General features: G+C 42.9%; 3 protein-coding genes across 4 annotated transcripts in view; all 3 read right to left on the bottom strand.

Moving 5' to 3' along the window:
* Positions 1-1,779, bottom strand: part of kdm5ba (lysine demethylase 5Ba) — a 28,848-nt gene extending 27,069 nt beyond the window's left edge. Inside the window, exon 1 of one of the 2 annotated variants that reach the window (XM_064305564.1) lies at positions 1,359-1,778. In XM_064305564.1, the coding sequence (XP_064161634.1) occupies positions 1,359-1,511 (153 nt within the window). In that variant the 5' untranslated portion in view covers positions 1,512-1,778. Of the gene's footprint in view, positions 1-1,358 lie in introns of both variants that reach the window. The other variant, XM_064305565.1, reaches the window with a different exon arrangement.
* A 2,431-nt stretch (positions 1,780-4,210) lies between these two features.
* LOC135237970 (tubulin alpha chain, testis-specific-like) lies at positions 4,211-8,138 on the bottom strand. Its single transcript, XM_064305571.1, has 5 exons — positions 7,911-8,138; positions 7,506-7,728; positions 7,093-7,241; positions 5,472-6,152; positions 4,211-4,854 (listed from the first exon to the last, which is right to left on the bottom strand). Exons 1-5 carry the CDS (start codon positions 7,911-7,913, stop codon positions 4,558-4,560), a joined length of 1,353 nt encoding a protein of 450 aa, XP_064161641.1. The 5' UTR covers positions 7,914-8,138; the 3' UTR covers positions 4,211-4,557.
* Positions 8,139-9,556: 1,418 nt separating this feature from the next.
* On the bottom strand, positions 9,557-12,130 carry rabif (RAB interacting factor). Its single transcript, XM_064305577.1, has 2 exons — positions 11,416-12,130; positions 9,557-10,712 (listed from the first exon to the last, which is right to left on the bottom strand). Exons 1-2 carry the CDS (start codon positions 11,566-11,568, stop codon positions 10,464-10,466), a joined length of 402 nt encoding a protein of 133 aa, XP_064161647.1. The 5' UTR covers positions 11,569-12,130; the 3' UTR covers positions 9,557-10,463.
* Between the last annotated feature and the right edge of the window lie 110 nt (positions 12,131-12,240).

The following is a 12,240-nucleotide window of genomic DNA, read 5'->3' on the forward strand; positions in this document are numbered from 1 at the left end:
ATCAAGCAATGCTATTAACAGAAAAATTAAAACCCCTGATAGCTATGTCTTGTTGGGAGGGTGGGGGTGATATTACCTAATGACAGCTATGCGGGCAACAGAATGCAAATATAAGGGGCATCATCAAACCATTCTCTGAACAAAAACAGCCTGCAGTTTACAGGAAAAGGCTTATGTCCAATTTTACTATAACAACAAATTAGCCGCAGACACGGCAAATGTGTGTGCAATGCAAGTTTCCACCATCAAAACCCTAGGAAAAAAAGTGCCTCTCACAAAAACCTAATGTGCTTTGTTTCTAGAGAGAACGCCAAATTTCACCTTCCAAAACAGGTTATTCTCACTCAGCAGAGGAAAATAAACTCAGCACCAAACTACACACACGCACAGGCGCACACACACACACACACAAACAAGAATACATTACCCCTCCCCCTCCTTCCTCAAAGAAAACGGTATTGTTTATGTGGCTTGGTGGATCGAAGTGCATGTAACTACAAAGATCTACAATAGCCTACTGTTACCGTTACAAAAGTAAAAGTTAGACAGAGAGACACACAACGGTCAGATTCTACACATCTTCATTGGTGATTAACTAAGACACCCAGCGGACGCTGGCTGAGCTAGCTACTTGGTTGGAAACTTGTGTGAGAAAACGAGACATCAAAGAAGCATTTGGTAGTCGATGCTAGGTTCACCACCACGCAGCTAACTCACCACATAGTCTAAATTAATGTTTGTACTCTTAGCACGTTCTTTCCACTCCTGATATAGGCTAGCCTAACGAATGCTACTTTGTGGTAATTTAACCAAACTAGCTAAATTAGATGCTGAATTCAGTTGTTTATCAAGTTGTATACCAGTGCCAGCCATCAGACCCGTGTCCGTCATTTTAATAAGAATAAAGTTACATCTTCATTCGCTCATTCGCTAAAGGTATCAGCATCCAAATGGACTGCTTCTACAAAAAAGTCACGAAAATCGTTTGTCACACCACTGTACTGGCTATTCTTCACTGTAAAATAACGTCAGCTAGACTAACGGTAACAGGATCGCTGGAATTTCAGGTAAACGTAGCTACTTTGAAGCACAGCTGTAAGCATTTAAGGACTGTTTCAGTTGTTTTCTTAAACTAGTACAAATAAAACATTCAATGATTCAGTCGGTGGTTAACCTTAAAGCTTTTCAGGCAAAGTATTTCCTTATCTTAAGCCCCACGCCGCCATGTTGAAAACTTTTCTCAAAAAACAAGTGTTAAATCGGCGAAACGCTGAACCTGCAGCTCGTGGCAGAGCCGCTTTTCATTGAACGCCCCACGCAGAACAATTCTTACATCTTTCCAGTCCGACCAAACTTACCGGCGGCGGGCGGACCTTGCAGATGCCCGTTTTCTCTGCTATAGGCCGTATTTTGTTGATAAAGGCAAAGGGGTCGGAAAATTCCTCCCAAGTGGGCTCAAAGACTGGGCATTCCGGGGGCGGAATAAACTCTTCGGGCCGAGGCTGGGTCATCGTGATGGTCCGGTTTCGAAGTGAGGAAGAGACCAGTGCAGCAGGATAATACTGCTGTTTCAGCTCAGTATTACCCAAATCTTACCGTCTCCCTGCTTCCTCTTTCCTCAAACAATCAGCATCAACAGCCACTCATACACATCGTGCAATGGCTGCAACCACATCCGCTTAACAAACTAGAGACCCGTATTATTGTAATGTTATCTCAAATATTTTTTGTAGGCTACTCCATTCCCAGTATGAAACGTTTCTGCGCCCTTTTGTTCACTGTGGCAACTGTAGGCGTTTCCATGTCGCTTCACAGGTTGCGTGATCAAGAAGGAAGACAACTGTCTTTTCCTTCAAGACCCAATTCCCAGTTCTGAGTGGTTTCTGTGAAATTGTTTTAGAATCATCTATACTTTTTTCGGATTTGTCATCACACATTATTTTTAAAAATAGTGCTGAAAACATACATTCTGATATGTTAATTTAACGTGTAACTAAAGAATATGGTTACATTCCAAGTAGCCTATATGCAAGTTGGCAACAAAACCTATGTTCATGAATTAATAGTTTGCAAATGGTATAACTGTAAAATGCGTTACCGTGGATTTCGGAACATTAGGAATAAATTTGGCTCTTCCGGCCGTCCTTTTGGAATATATTGTATTTTCTTATATTCGGACCACAGTCACGGCCAATATAGCCCTCTGTTCTCAGTTAAAATGGAGGGCTGAAGTGGTTGCGGTTTTACTGTTAGATGGGCAAATGCACAACAACAACCTGCACAGACCTATTCGATTTTTCTAGACATCACGGGCACAGAGAAACGTTTGTTTTGACCTACTGTAGTAGCCCATGGCTACATACTCAGTTTAGCCTACACATTAATGATTGCATCATTTGAATGATGAGAAATTTGTAGATTCATATCGGACTTAAAGCATTATATATAATGGTGGGAAAGGGATTACATTTATGAAACTGCAAGATAGAATAGAAGTCCAGTTCAGGTTGAATTTTTCATGGCCACTAGGGTAATCCGTGGGATCTGCAGTGTGGCTTCCCGTCCTTGCAAGTGCAAATTTAACTCTGTAATTGGTGAACTTCTTGCTAGATCTTAGAACTGCGAGTCATTTCTATTTACTGTAAGACAGGACAATTAATTAAAAGCGTTCAAATGTGCGGATGGATATGCTTCAGCTGTGCCTTCACGGTGACCGGGACTTATTCTTTAAATAGACTTTATGAAGATCCTGATTGGCTGTCACTCCGAAAGTGAGGACGAAGGGGGAGTGGTTAGTGTTACACTCATTGTTAAAATTTGCTGAAAATGTAAATGAAAATATACAAAACTCGGCTACTGAACCAAAAAAATAATAATTCTAAAAGATTTTTTTCTTAGGAGCGCTATAATTGAGCCTGCAACAAAGGAAAACATTTCACTGAGGAATTAATTGTATGAATAAAAGTTTCATACTTATTTTCAAATATCATACTTATTTTCAAATATCAAACACTAAAACACGTTGCATTAAATCGTGTAAAGCAGTTCAGTATAGAAACGTAATCTAATACGTCAATAACAGTTAAAGTGATGCAGTGTTACGTAACAGAAGGGTGCTTCAAAATAGCAACACCATAAAATCTCATGCGTTCTGTGAACGGTCAAAATATAAATAAAAAATAAAACAAAAAACACACATACGGAAACACACAGCAATTAAAAATGTCCAAATGTCATGTGCGGATGTCCGTTTAATTTTAAATACTTTATTTCTTTCTTTTTTGTTGGTATTTGCAGTTCTAAGAACACGTTCTATGACCACAACACTTCTCTTCGATTCAAATGTAGCACTTCATGAAGTTGCCATAATACAACATCCAACCTAGTGGTGTTTGTGATTATTTGAACACGGATCATTTGTAGAATAAAAAGTTAAAACTTTTTGAATATTGAAAATAATATTTTCCAGCAAAGAACATGGTCAAGTTCAATAACCACTTTAAATTAACCAATATCCAGAATGGTACCCTGTCCTCGAGCGGACATTTCTCGTGGCCTGATTTCAAATGGTTACTTGGCTCACTTGTGCCAGCCATAAACCAATTTCATTGGTTCTAGAAGGGACAGTTAAGAAACTTATGCTGTAATTAAACTGCAGGCGTATCATATAGGTTATGCCCACAGCCACATTTTTGTGACTTGCTTGTAGTTGGTTTACATTATTTGCTCAACTTGAAAACTTATAAGCTTGACAGATATTGCAGAACCAAAAGCTGTATATATATTTTTTTAAAAGTCAAAATATAATTGAGATAACAATGTATGGCAACAAATACACTATTTTTATACTGATATTCTTAAGCAATAATGTAAAGATGGACAATGTGCCAAAAGAATCGCATATGCATAAAACTTCAATTGTTCATTACTATTATTAAAATGTGCATCCAGGGAAAACTGTTACCATTAGTGACACCAAGTGGTGAAATCGTGCAACTGCTTTTGAAATATGGAGCATCTGCTCTTTCAGATACCTGGTTCCATCCAAAATTGACTGAGAATTACAAATAGATTCTCATGGCTGTTCTGATTTTCTGCCAAGTAAAACAGTGAGGCAGTTATCACACCTCTTTTACTGAAAAGTGAATGCACTTACTGGTTCAAAGCAGACTAAAAACTTTAAAAACCAAGGGATGTTAGGAAACAAATGTTTAATGCTTGCACGAGAACTCTTTATTCAGGGAGGGAACAACATTGATAATCAACAGCACACAAGTCCTTCAGCACTGACGTGCCATCACTTTGTATGACTCAAAAGCGATCGCGGCAGGTATGATGTGCAGAGATGGGCACGTCCAAAAAAATAAAATAAAATAAATAAATAAATAAAAGATCTGCAATCCATAATTCCGTAATGAACGTAAGTCAGAATCAATACCATCAGCGCACACAGCAGCACGAGTGTGTAAATGTGTTGACAGGAAAACAGAGATTGGGCAGACAGGACAGAGCAGCTCTCCTACGAGCTGCTGTGGGGGAGGTAGCGCTGGCCTCCTCTCAGAACTCGTCTTGCTCCTCCAGCTCCGCATCCACAGAGTCCGCGCCCACCTCCTCATAATCCTTCTCCAGGGCCGCCAGGTCCTCACGAGCCTCGGAGAACTCGCCCTCCTCCATGCCCTCGCCCACGTACCAGTGCACGAAGGCGCGCTTGGCGTACATCAGGTCGAACTTGTGGTCGAGGCGGGCCCAGGCCTCGGCGATGGCGGTGGTGTTGCTCAGCATGCACACGGCCCTCTGCACCTTGGCCAGGTCTCCCCCTGGCACCACAGTTGGAGGCTGGTAGTTGATTCCCACCTGAGAGAGAGAGAAAGACAGGCAGCACATAGAAGGGGAAGGGGGGGGGTGGTGCTGTTATACTTCTTCTCTTTTTGCAGTTTTTCAGTCAAATACATATTTATTGTAATTCTGGCCAGCCTGAATCTGTGTTGGAGATTCCGTTACGGGTTTGGACACAAAGTCCCCTTGACGTCTCAGATTTTCAGCGCCGAGATTGCACTGGGAAACGTATTAAATGACCTGACTGTCCATGGAGACACAATCTGAGACACGCCCTGCTCCAGGGTGGCGTGAGCCCTCAAGACAGAGCTGTAGGGCTCAAGCGCACCTGTGGACAAGGTGTAGTCAGCACAATGTGCATTTTTAAAATGGCAGGGTCTTCAAGAACGGTCTGCGTACACAAATGCCAAAAATGGGCATTTTGACTGGTAGATTCTCAAAAAGAACGTGTGACCCAAATCTGAAATATGCATCAAATATCCTTCCTCCGTGGGAGCTTTATTTGTGGAAAATTTTGCGGAAATCTGAGACATCACAGGAATTATTTTTGCCCAAATTCACAAGAATGCATTAATGCTGATACTGATGAAGCCATCCACGATGGTAATTCTGCATGGTTTTAAAACTGCACTCGCCTTGAAGCCGGTGGGGCACCAGTCCACAAACTGGATGGTTCGCTTGGCCTTGATGTTGGCAATGGCGGCGTTCACATCCTTGGGCACCACGTCGCCGCGGTACAGCATGCAGCAGGCCATGTACTTTCCGTGGCGAGGGTCGCACTTCACCATCTGATTGGCCGGCTCGAAGCAGGCGTTGGTGATCTCGGCGACCGACAGCTGCTCGTGGTAGGCCTTCTCGGCGGAGATTATGGGCGCGTAGGTGACCAGAGGGAAGTGGATGCGGGGGTAGGGCACCAGGTTGGTCTGGAACTCGGTGAGGTCCACGTTCAAGGCGCCGTCGAACCGCAGCGAGGCGGTGATGGAGGAGACGATCTGGGCGATGAGCCGGTTGAGGTTGGTGTAGGACGGGCGGTCGATGTCCAGGTTGCGCTGGCAGATGTCGTAGATGGCCTCGTTGTCCACCATGAAGGCGCAGTCCGAGTGCTCCAGGGTGGTGTGCGTGGTCAGGATGGAGTTGTAGGGCTCCACCACGGCCGTGGACACCTGGGGAGCCGGGTAGATGGCGAACTCCAGCTTGGACTTCTTGCAGTAGTCCACAGACATGCGCTCCATCAGCAGGGAGGTGAAGCCGGACCCCGTACCCCCCCCAAAGCTGTGAAAGATCAGGAAGCCCTGAAGCCCAGTGGTTTGTTCTGTCTGAAAAAAAGAGAGAAAACCCTTTTTTATTTGACATTCTTATCAAGATAGCTGGGCCATCAAGGACAATAATGCATTCAGAGCAGGTAGAAATGTGTCTGCGAGGCATGAGGGCAATTGGAAACCTGACAGCAAAAACACACAGCGTCCAAACAATTATCTTACAGGCAAAACAGTACTAAAACAATCACAGGCATAAAGGCAGGCTGGGTTCTGTGTGCTAGATTGGTGTGTAGGTGTGTGTAGTTTGTAGTTCAGTCTGTAAAATATGTCTCTTTCTTAAACTTATGATGCTAACGACCGTATTAGCCTGACAGTTATCAGGAGGTTTGATTGCCATAAAGTCATTTTGCTGGGGCCTTGGCTGAAGTGGCTCCACACAGTTCTGTGGGCTGCAGCTCCACACTGTCCCATTTGATGGATTATAAGTGACCTATCCACCAGAACTGGAGTGGTTGTTTTTTTGGGGAGACTGAAACTTTCAGGTTTATCTATTTAGATTCAGCAAAAAAAATACTAAAAATAAATAAATGTTTTAATTTATTTCATACTAAAAAAGTTCTGAATGATTCCAAAACTTTATCTCCCCTCTATATCTCTCTCTCTCACACACACAGGCAGATTGAGCTACTACACAGCACACTTCATGATGTAAATGTGACCAGTCAACTATCTGTAGCCTAACAAAAAATAGAGAAACATCATGTGAATTTCACTAATTTGTGCTGTATATAGTTAACCCATACAACCCAATGTCAATATGACTGCACCCACTGTGAAAAGGCCTACCACACCATTTCACATATGCACAACGGGAGCGACTGCAGGTCGTCACGGTTTAACGTGACAGCTGAAATCACCCGGTGTGTGGGAGGCGGCAGGCAGTGTATTGCAGTAAAGGCCAACCTGTATCGCCAGTGCTGCAAATAATATTACACACCAGTTTGCGGGTGCGCTCCAGGACTATGTCAACGATATCCTTCCCAACGGTATAGTGCCCTCGGGCGTAGTTGTTGGCTGCATCTTCCTTGCCCGAGATGAGTTGCTCTGGGTGGAACAGCTGTCTGTATCTTCCAGACCTGACTTCATCTGTGAGCGAAAAAAAAATTGTTTACCAAAAGCACTTCCGATCAGAACGTGGGAAAATGGGTGGTTTAGGAAAAAATGTGTTTCTGAGTCCAGGTTCGTCTCATTCTGATTTGAAGTTTCCTTAAAACCAAAACTTCAAATCAGAAGAGACGAAAATGGTTCAATGCTACGCTAATGAACGATATAACTTATATAACTTAGCTAGCTAGCAAGTTTATCTACGATTCCAGTGAGATTTAAGGACGACCAGCTAAATATACAAACCCACGACTGTAGGCTCCAGGTCCACGAAAACTGCCCTGGGAACACGCTTCCCAGCTCCCGTCTCGCAGAAAAAGGTGTTGTAGGAATCATCCGAGCCACCAATTATGGAATCGTTCGGTATACTGCCGTCAGGCTGGATTCCGTGTTCAAGACAGTACAGCTCCCAGCACCCATTGCCTATCTGGACTCCTGCCTGACCCACGTGAATGGATATACACTCACGCTGCAAAACACGCAAATTGTTGGGGATGAAACAAACAGACCATTTAAACTGTTGACAAGTTCTACCACTGAAGCCATGTCCACTATATGTGGCCACGAAAACCTGCCTGCAGAGCTACCGATAACTTACTACTAGCTAGATATAGAAAAATAACACGTAACTAGTAAAGAAAGGGTGCTTACCATTTCCTCGTTGAAATCTGTAACTACAGTGCGCTGGAAGGTAAGTTTTGTGACTAAACTTTTGGTTCCAGGGCGATTATATACCTATTTTATTTCATGTCTTCTGTTAGCTTTTGAATCCTGACGTGTCCATGCCAACTAAAATAAAATAATAAGCTGCGCTTGTATTTGAAATCATACTTCACAACACTCGAATTGTGAAACCACTGCGATTGGTCAGAGTCATAAGGGGATAGAATCTTCAGAAGGTATTATAATGGCCGAGAAGAATGGAACATCGTACTGACGTTCGCTGCGCACTGAGGCCTGCGAGCGCCTCCAGTGAATTTCCCTCCAAACCTGGAAATGTCCGTTTTTTTCTTTCATATGAATAAACTAGGTTATTTTATTTATTTATTCATGTACAAAATGGCATACAAGTTACCCTTTTACTTTTACGTAGATAAGATGGGAAATGTTGCCTATCTTTGTTTATATGATGCTCAAGGTTAGCTGGCCACATCAATTGCAATGACGCCTTCAAGAAAGCTCGTAGTGAAAACATCCTGTTTATTCGATTAATCAGAATTTGCACTCCAATAAATAAATAATCACCAAGAAGCATCTTATCGATCACTTTTTTTGAACCTAACATGTCAGACAATAAAACTTTTTTCCTGTGCCCTGGTAATTTACTATAGGGCCCATCATACATATTAAGAAATTTTAATGAATTAAATGTTTTTTAAATTAAATATAGACTTGAAGCAGATCATTTGTACAAGATTGTTTGGGGAAATGACTTTTATTAAAAAAAAAACAAATACAAATGGGAATGCAGTTTTGTGAAGGACCCTGTGCAGTCAAAACTTTAATGGTTAAACACAAAGGATAACAGAAAACAAATGTAATTAAGCCTATTTTTCCTCAGATGATGTTTGAAATTCAGTTTTTTAAAAATCCTGAAATAGGTTCTTATGCTGTGCATTACAAAAAGAGTTGGTCAGAGATTTGGGGCTGGTCTGCCTATACGTTCTACTAACGTTTGAGGACCACGTTGCTTACGCAAGCAACAGTGTCATTTACATTTTAACCAATTAGCAGTGCTTCTGTTTAGCCTGCAGCCAATCAGAAGTGAACTTCAAGAGTCATTACCGAATGGGGACAGGGATCACACTGCGTTCAACCTCAGACTCAGTTGTTCAGAAATGCCATACTTCACATCAATCAGAAACTCAGATCTTCTTGTTTATATATTTGGGGTCGGGGAAAGTTATTGTTCTCTTTCTTGTGTAAATTTAAGAGGGAAAAAAAGCCATTGCACAGCACAGGGACTTCAAAAACCTAACTTTGTTTAGCAGGAGGTTTTAGTCCAGTATGAATAAATAATTGTAGAAGCGACAACACCAGAAGCTGGTACAGCTATATTCAGTCTCTCTTCAAAGCAGCATTGTGCTTTACTTAACAAAGCAGTGGATTCTGTGAGCAAGTGTCTTTATCTTAGCGCGCACAGTTCTGTTTCCCCAAAGGCTTATAAAATAATCTTTTGAAGAGAAGTGCTACAAAATTCTTTCCCTAGCTCCCTACCACACACACACACACTCAAATTTTATTTTAAAATCTTCCTTAGACACAGACAGAAACTTTGAAAATAACAAGATAATACCTCAGATTTGAGCAAATTTTAATATTCTTTCAGTACAGACGGCATTAAGCAGCATGTGCGCATCCAGAGGTTAGTGGCGATATGCATTCTCACTGGGGGGATGGGGGGGGGGGGGGGCTGGAAGTTCTGTACGCCTTTGTTTCAGTCAGAGGTAACGTAAGGCAATGTGTACTGCTGCATCATTACAACAGAAGCCACAGGCTAATGTCGCATCAGCAATAAAGCAGTGACACCCACACCAATGCACACGTCCTCCAAATTCCCCATATGACAGACATAATGTCTCCTCTCAGTTAGATATTACATGTATTATATGCACTGATACATTTGATGCACTTTTTGGCAAATGTACTCAACCGCATTCTGTTTTCTGCCAGCAAAGCTTTAAGGGGCGGGAGAAAACCCAGAGGATGTCTTCTGGATTAAACAGTTAGACAGACCAGCTGAACTGGCAGTGCCATCCGACAGAGCTCCAGGAACGCTGCGGCTCATTCGATTGGTCCTGCCAACTGCCAGTCTTCCACAGGGAGAGAGGCAGTGAACAGCTAAAAGCAAGAGTACAAACGCTGTTAGGCAAAACCCAAAAACGAAGGCCAAGCAACAGGGCTACTTATTGGACTTAATCTATTAACTGTTTCAAATAGAGAATTGGGGGAAAAAAGAAAGCCATTCAAGTAGGAGTTATCGCTTTCACTTACACACTGTTTTCCATTTCAAGGGAATGAGTAAACGATCGAAAGGTACAGGAAAGAGGGAAAAACACCTCAAGTCAATCCGCGGATGACAGGGAAACGAGGGACCCTGCCGAACAAGCCCCACCCCATGCCCAAAAAGGAGTTGGCACAAGCGGTTCTCGAGTCCCCCTTCCCCCCGCTCTCATTGGTGCTGCCCACTGTCCGGGTGAACCATCAAGCGTGGTTGACCCTCTCCAGTGCCACGTAGAAGCTCTTCTTCTCGTCCAGGCAGTGCCAGCCGATTGGGCCGATCTCACAGTCCGCACAGATCAGGTACTTGACCTTGCCCACGTCCTTGGTGAAGCCCACGTTCTCGAAGGTGTACATGTCATCCACCAGCCAGTGTGCTGTTAGCGTGTCCCCGTCCACGGTCCCTTCCACCTGGCTGATGCCCGTCTTCTTCCGCATAGAGGGCAGGAACAGCTGGTTGGCACAATGGTGTCAATTGTTAATAAAAACAGCATTAATAAGATAGGTGCTTTGCAATGAAAACACAATGTTTAGTTGTTATACCCAAAAAACGAAAGGAATACAGTGATAATTAGTCTGTTTCATTCAGATTTTCTACTGCCCACTACATAAGGATCTGAACCAAAATCCAATGTATTGGTCTTAGAGACCGTGTTAATTACCAAAACATGGCACATCACATTTAATCAGTCACCTCTACATCTGTGTTTGCCCAGTGATAATAATACTCATTATTAACATAATAAATATTTGTTTTTAAAAACATGTATTATTCCAGGAGTGAATTTGAAGTTAAGACATTACAGAACTGATCCATTTACATGCTTATAGGTTTATTTTCTTATGCTTATTTGGGGGGGAAGTATTAATCTTTATCTTTAAATTATATCAAAGGACTATTATCACAAACATCCACGTCCTGCTGAAGAGACGGCAGTTGCAGAATACGCACGTCGGCCGCAGCTCACAATTGGCTATAGGCTACAAAACAAGCTTAATCGTGCAGGATTTAAAACTGCAAACTCGCCACATTACATGGTCAGGCAACTTCGAAATAAGTACTAATGACATTTTACGTACAGAGCTTCAAACGGAATGGCGACAGACAGACACACATCCAAACAAGCGGGCAGTTTAGCGAGCTAGCTGTACCCACCTCCTTCTCAGCAAGTACCGCCACTCCCGGACACAGAACCTTGGAGCCACACCGCTGGCACAGCACGGACTTGGCGTTTTTCCCGTCCTCAGACACCAGCTTGGATAAGTCGGCGCATCCTTCATCACCCGAAATAGTTCCACAGTTTTCCATTTCAGTTTGTGTGGTTTATCGATGGGTAATTATAAACGCCAACCTTTTTTGTAATTTTAACGAGGAACTGCTACGTCGACGTCGTTTTGCTCTCACCTGCAAGTCTGTCCTGATTAGTTAATTCACTTGCTGCTAAGGAATCAATTCGTTCGTAGTAGCTAAACGCTGTTATATAGAGACACTTCACTACATCTGATTAACTTTATGGGTATATTTCATACAAATATATGAGAGGTTTTGTGCGTGGAACAGCATCGCTAGCCTGGCTGACTTGACAATGCTAGTCGAACGCACAGCTCCCCCCTTCCGTCTGGAAACGAATCCTATTTTGTTATCGGTTCCGCTGTGATGACCGCCTTCACTTTCCAGTGGACGCACACAACATTGATTCGCCCAAGAGCGAGTTATAAGAAATGGGTTACGGATTATGCACTGTATATTGAATAGCACGCCCTGGGTGGTCTGTAGGTATTGGTTCTACTGATTGTTCATAGCCTTAGTCTACGGCAACTGCGTATGACCATAATAATAGCCCCTGCGAAAGAGCCCCACCAAACATGACTGAAGCCAGGACAAGTAGTGCCTTTTCATTGGCTTTTACCTGCAGTTACCATACTGGCAGGTCAACATTCTGTTGTAGATTCAGTCTAAGCGCAGGGAAGGAGGGATGCT

The sequence above is a fragment of the Anguilla rostrata genome, chromosome 13, assembly GCF_018555375.3.
Source record: "Anguilla rostrata isolate EN2019 chromosome 13, ASM1855537v3, whole genome shotgun sequence".
Lineage (NCBI taxonomy): Eukaryota > Metazoa > Chordata > Actinopteri > Anguilliformes > Anguillidae > Anguilla > Anguilla rostrata.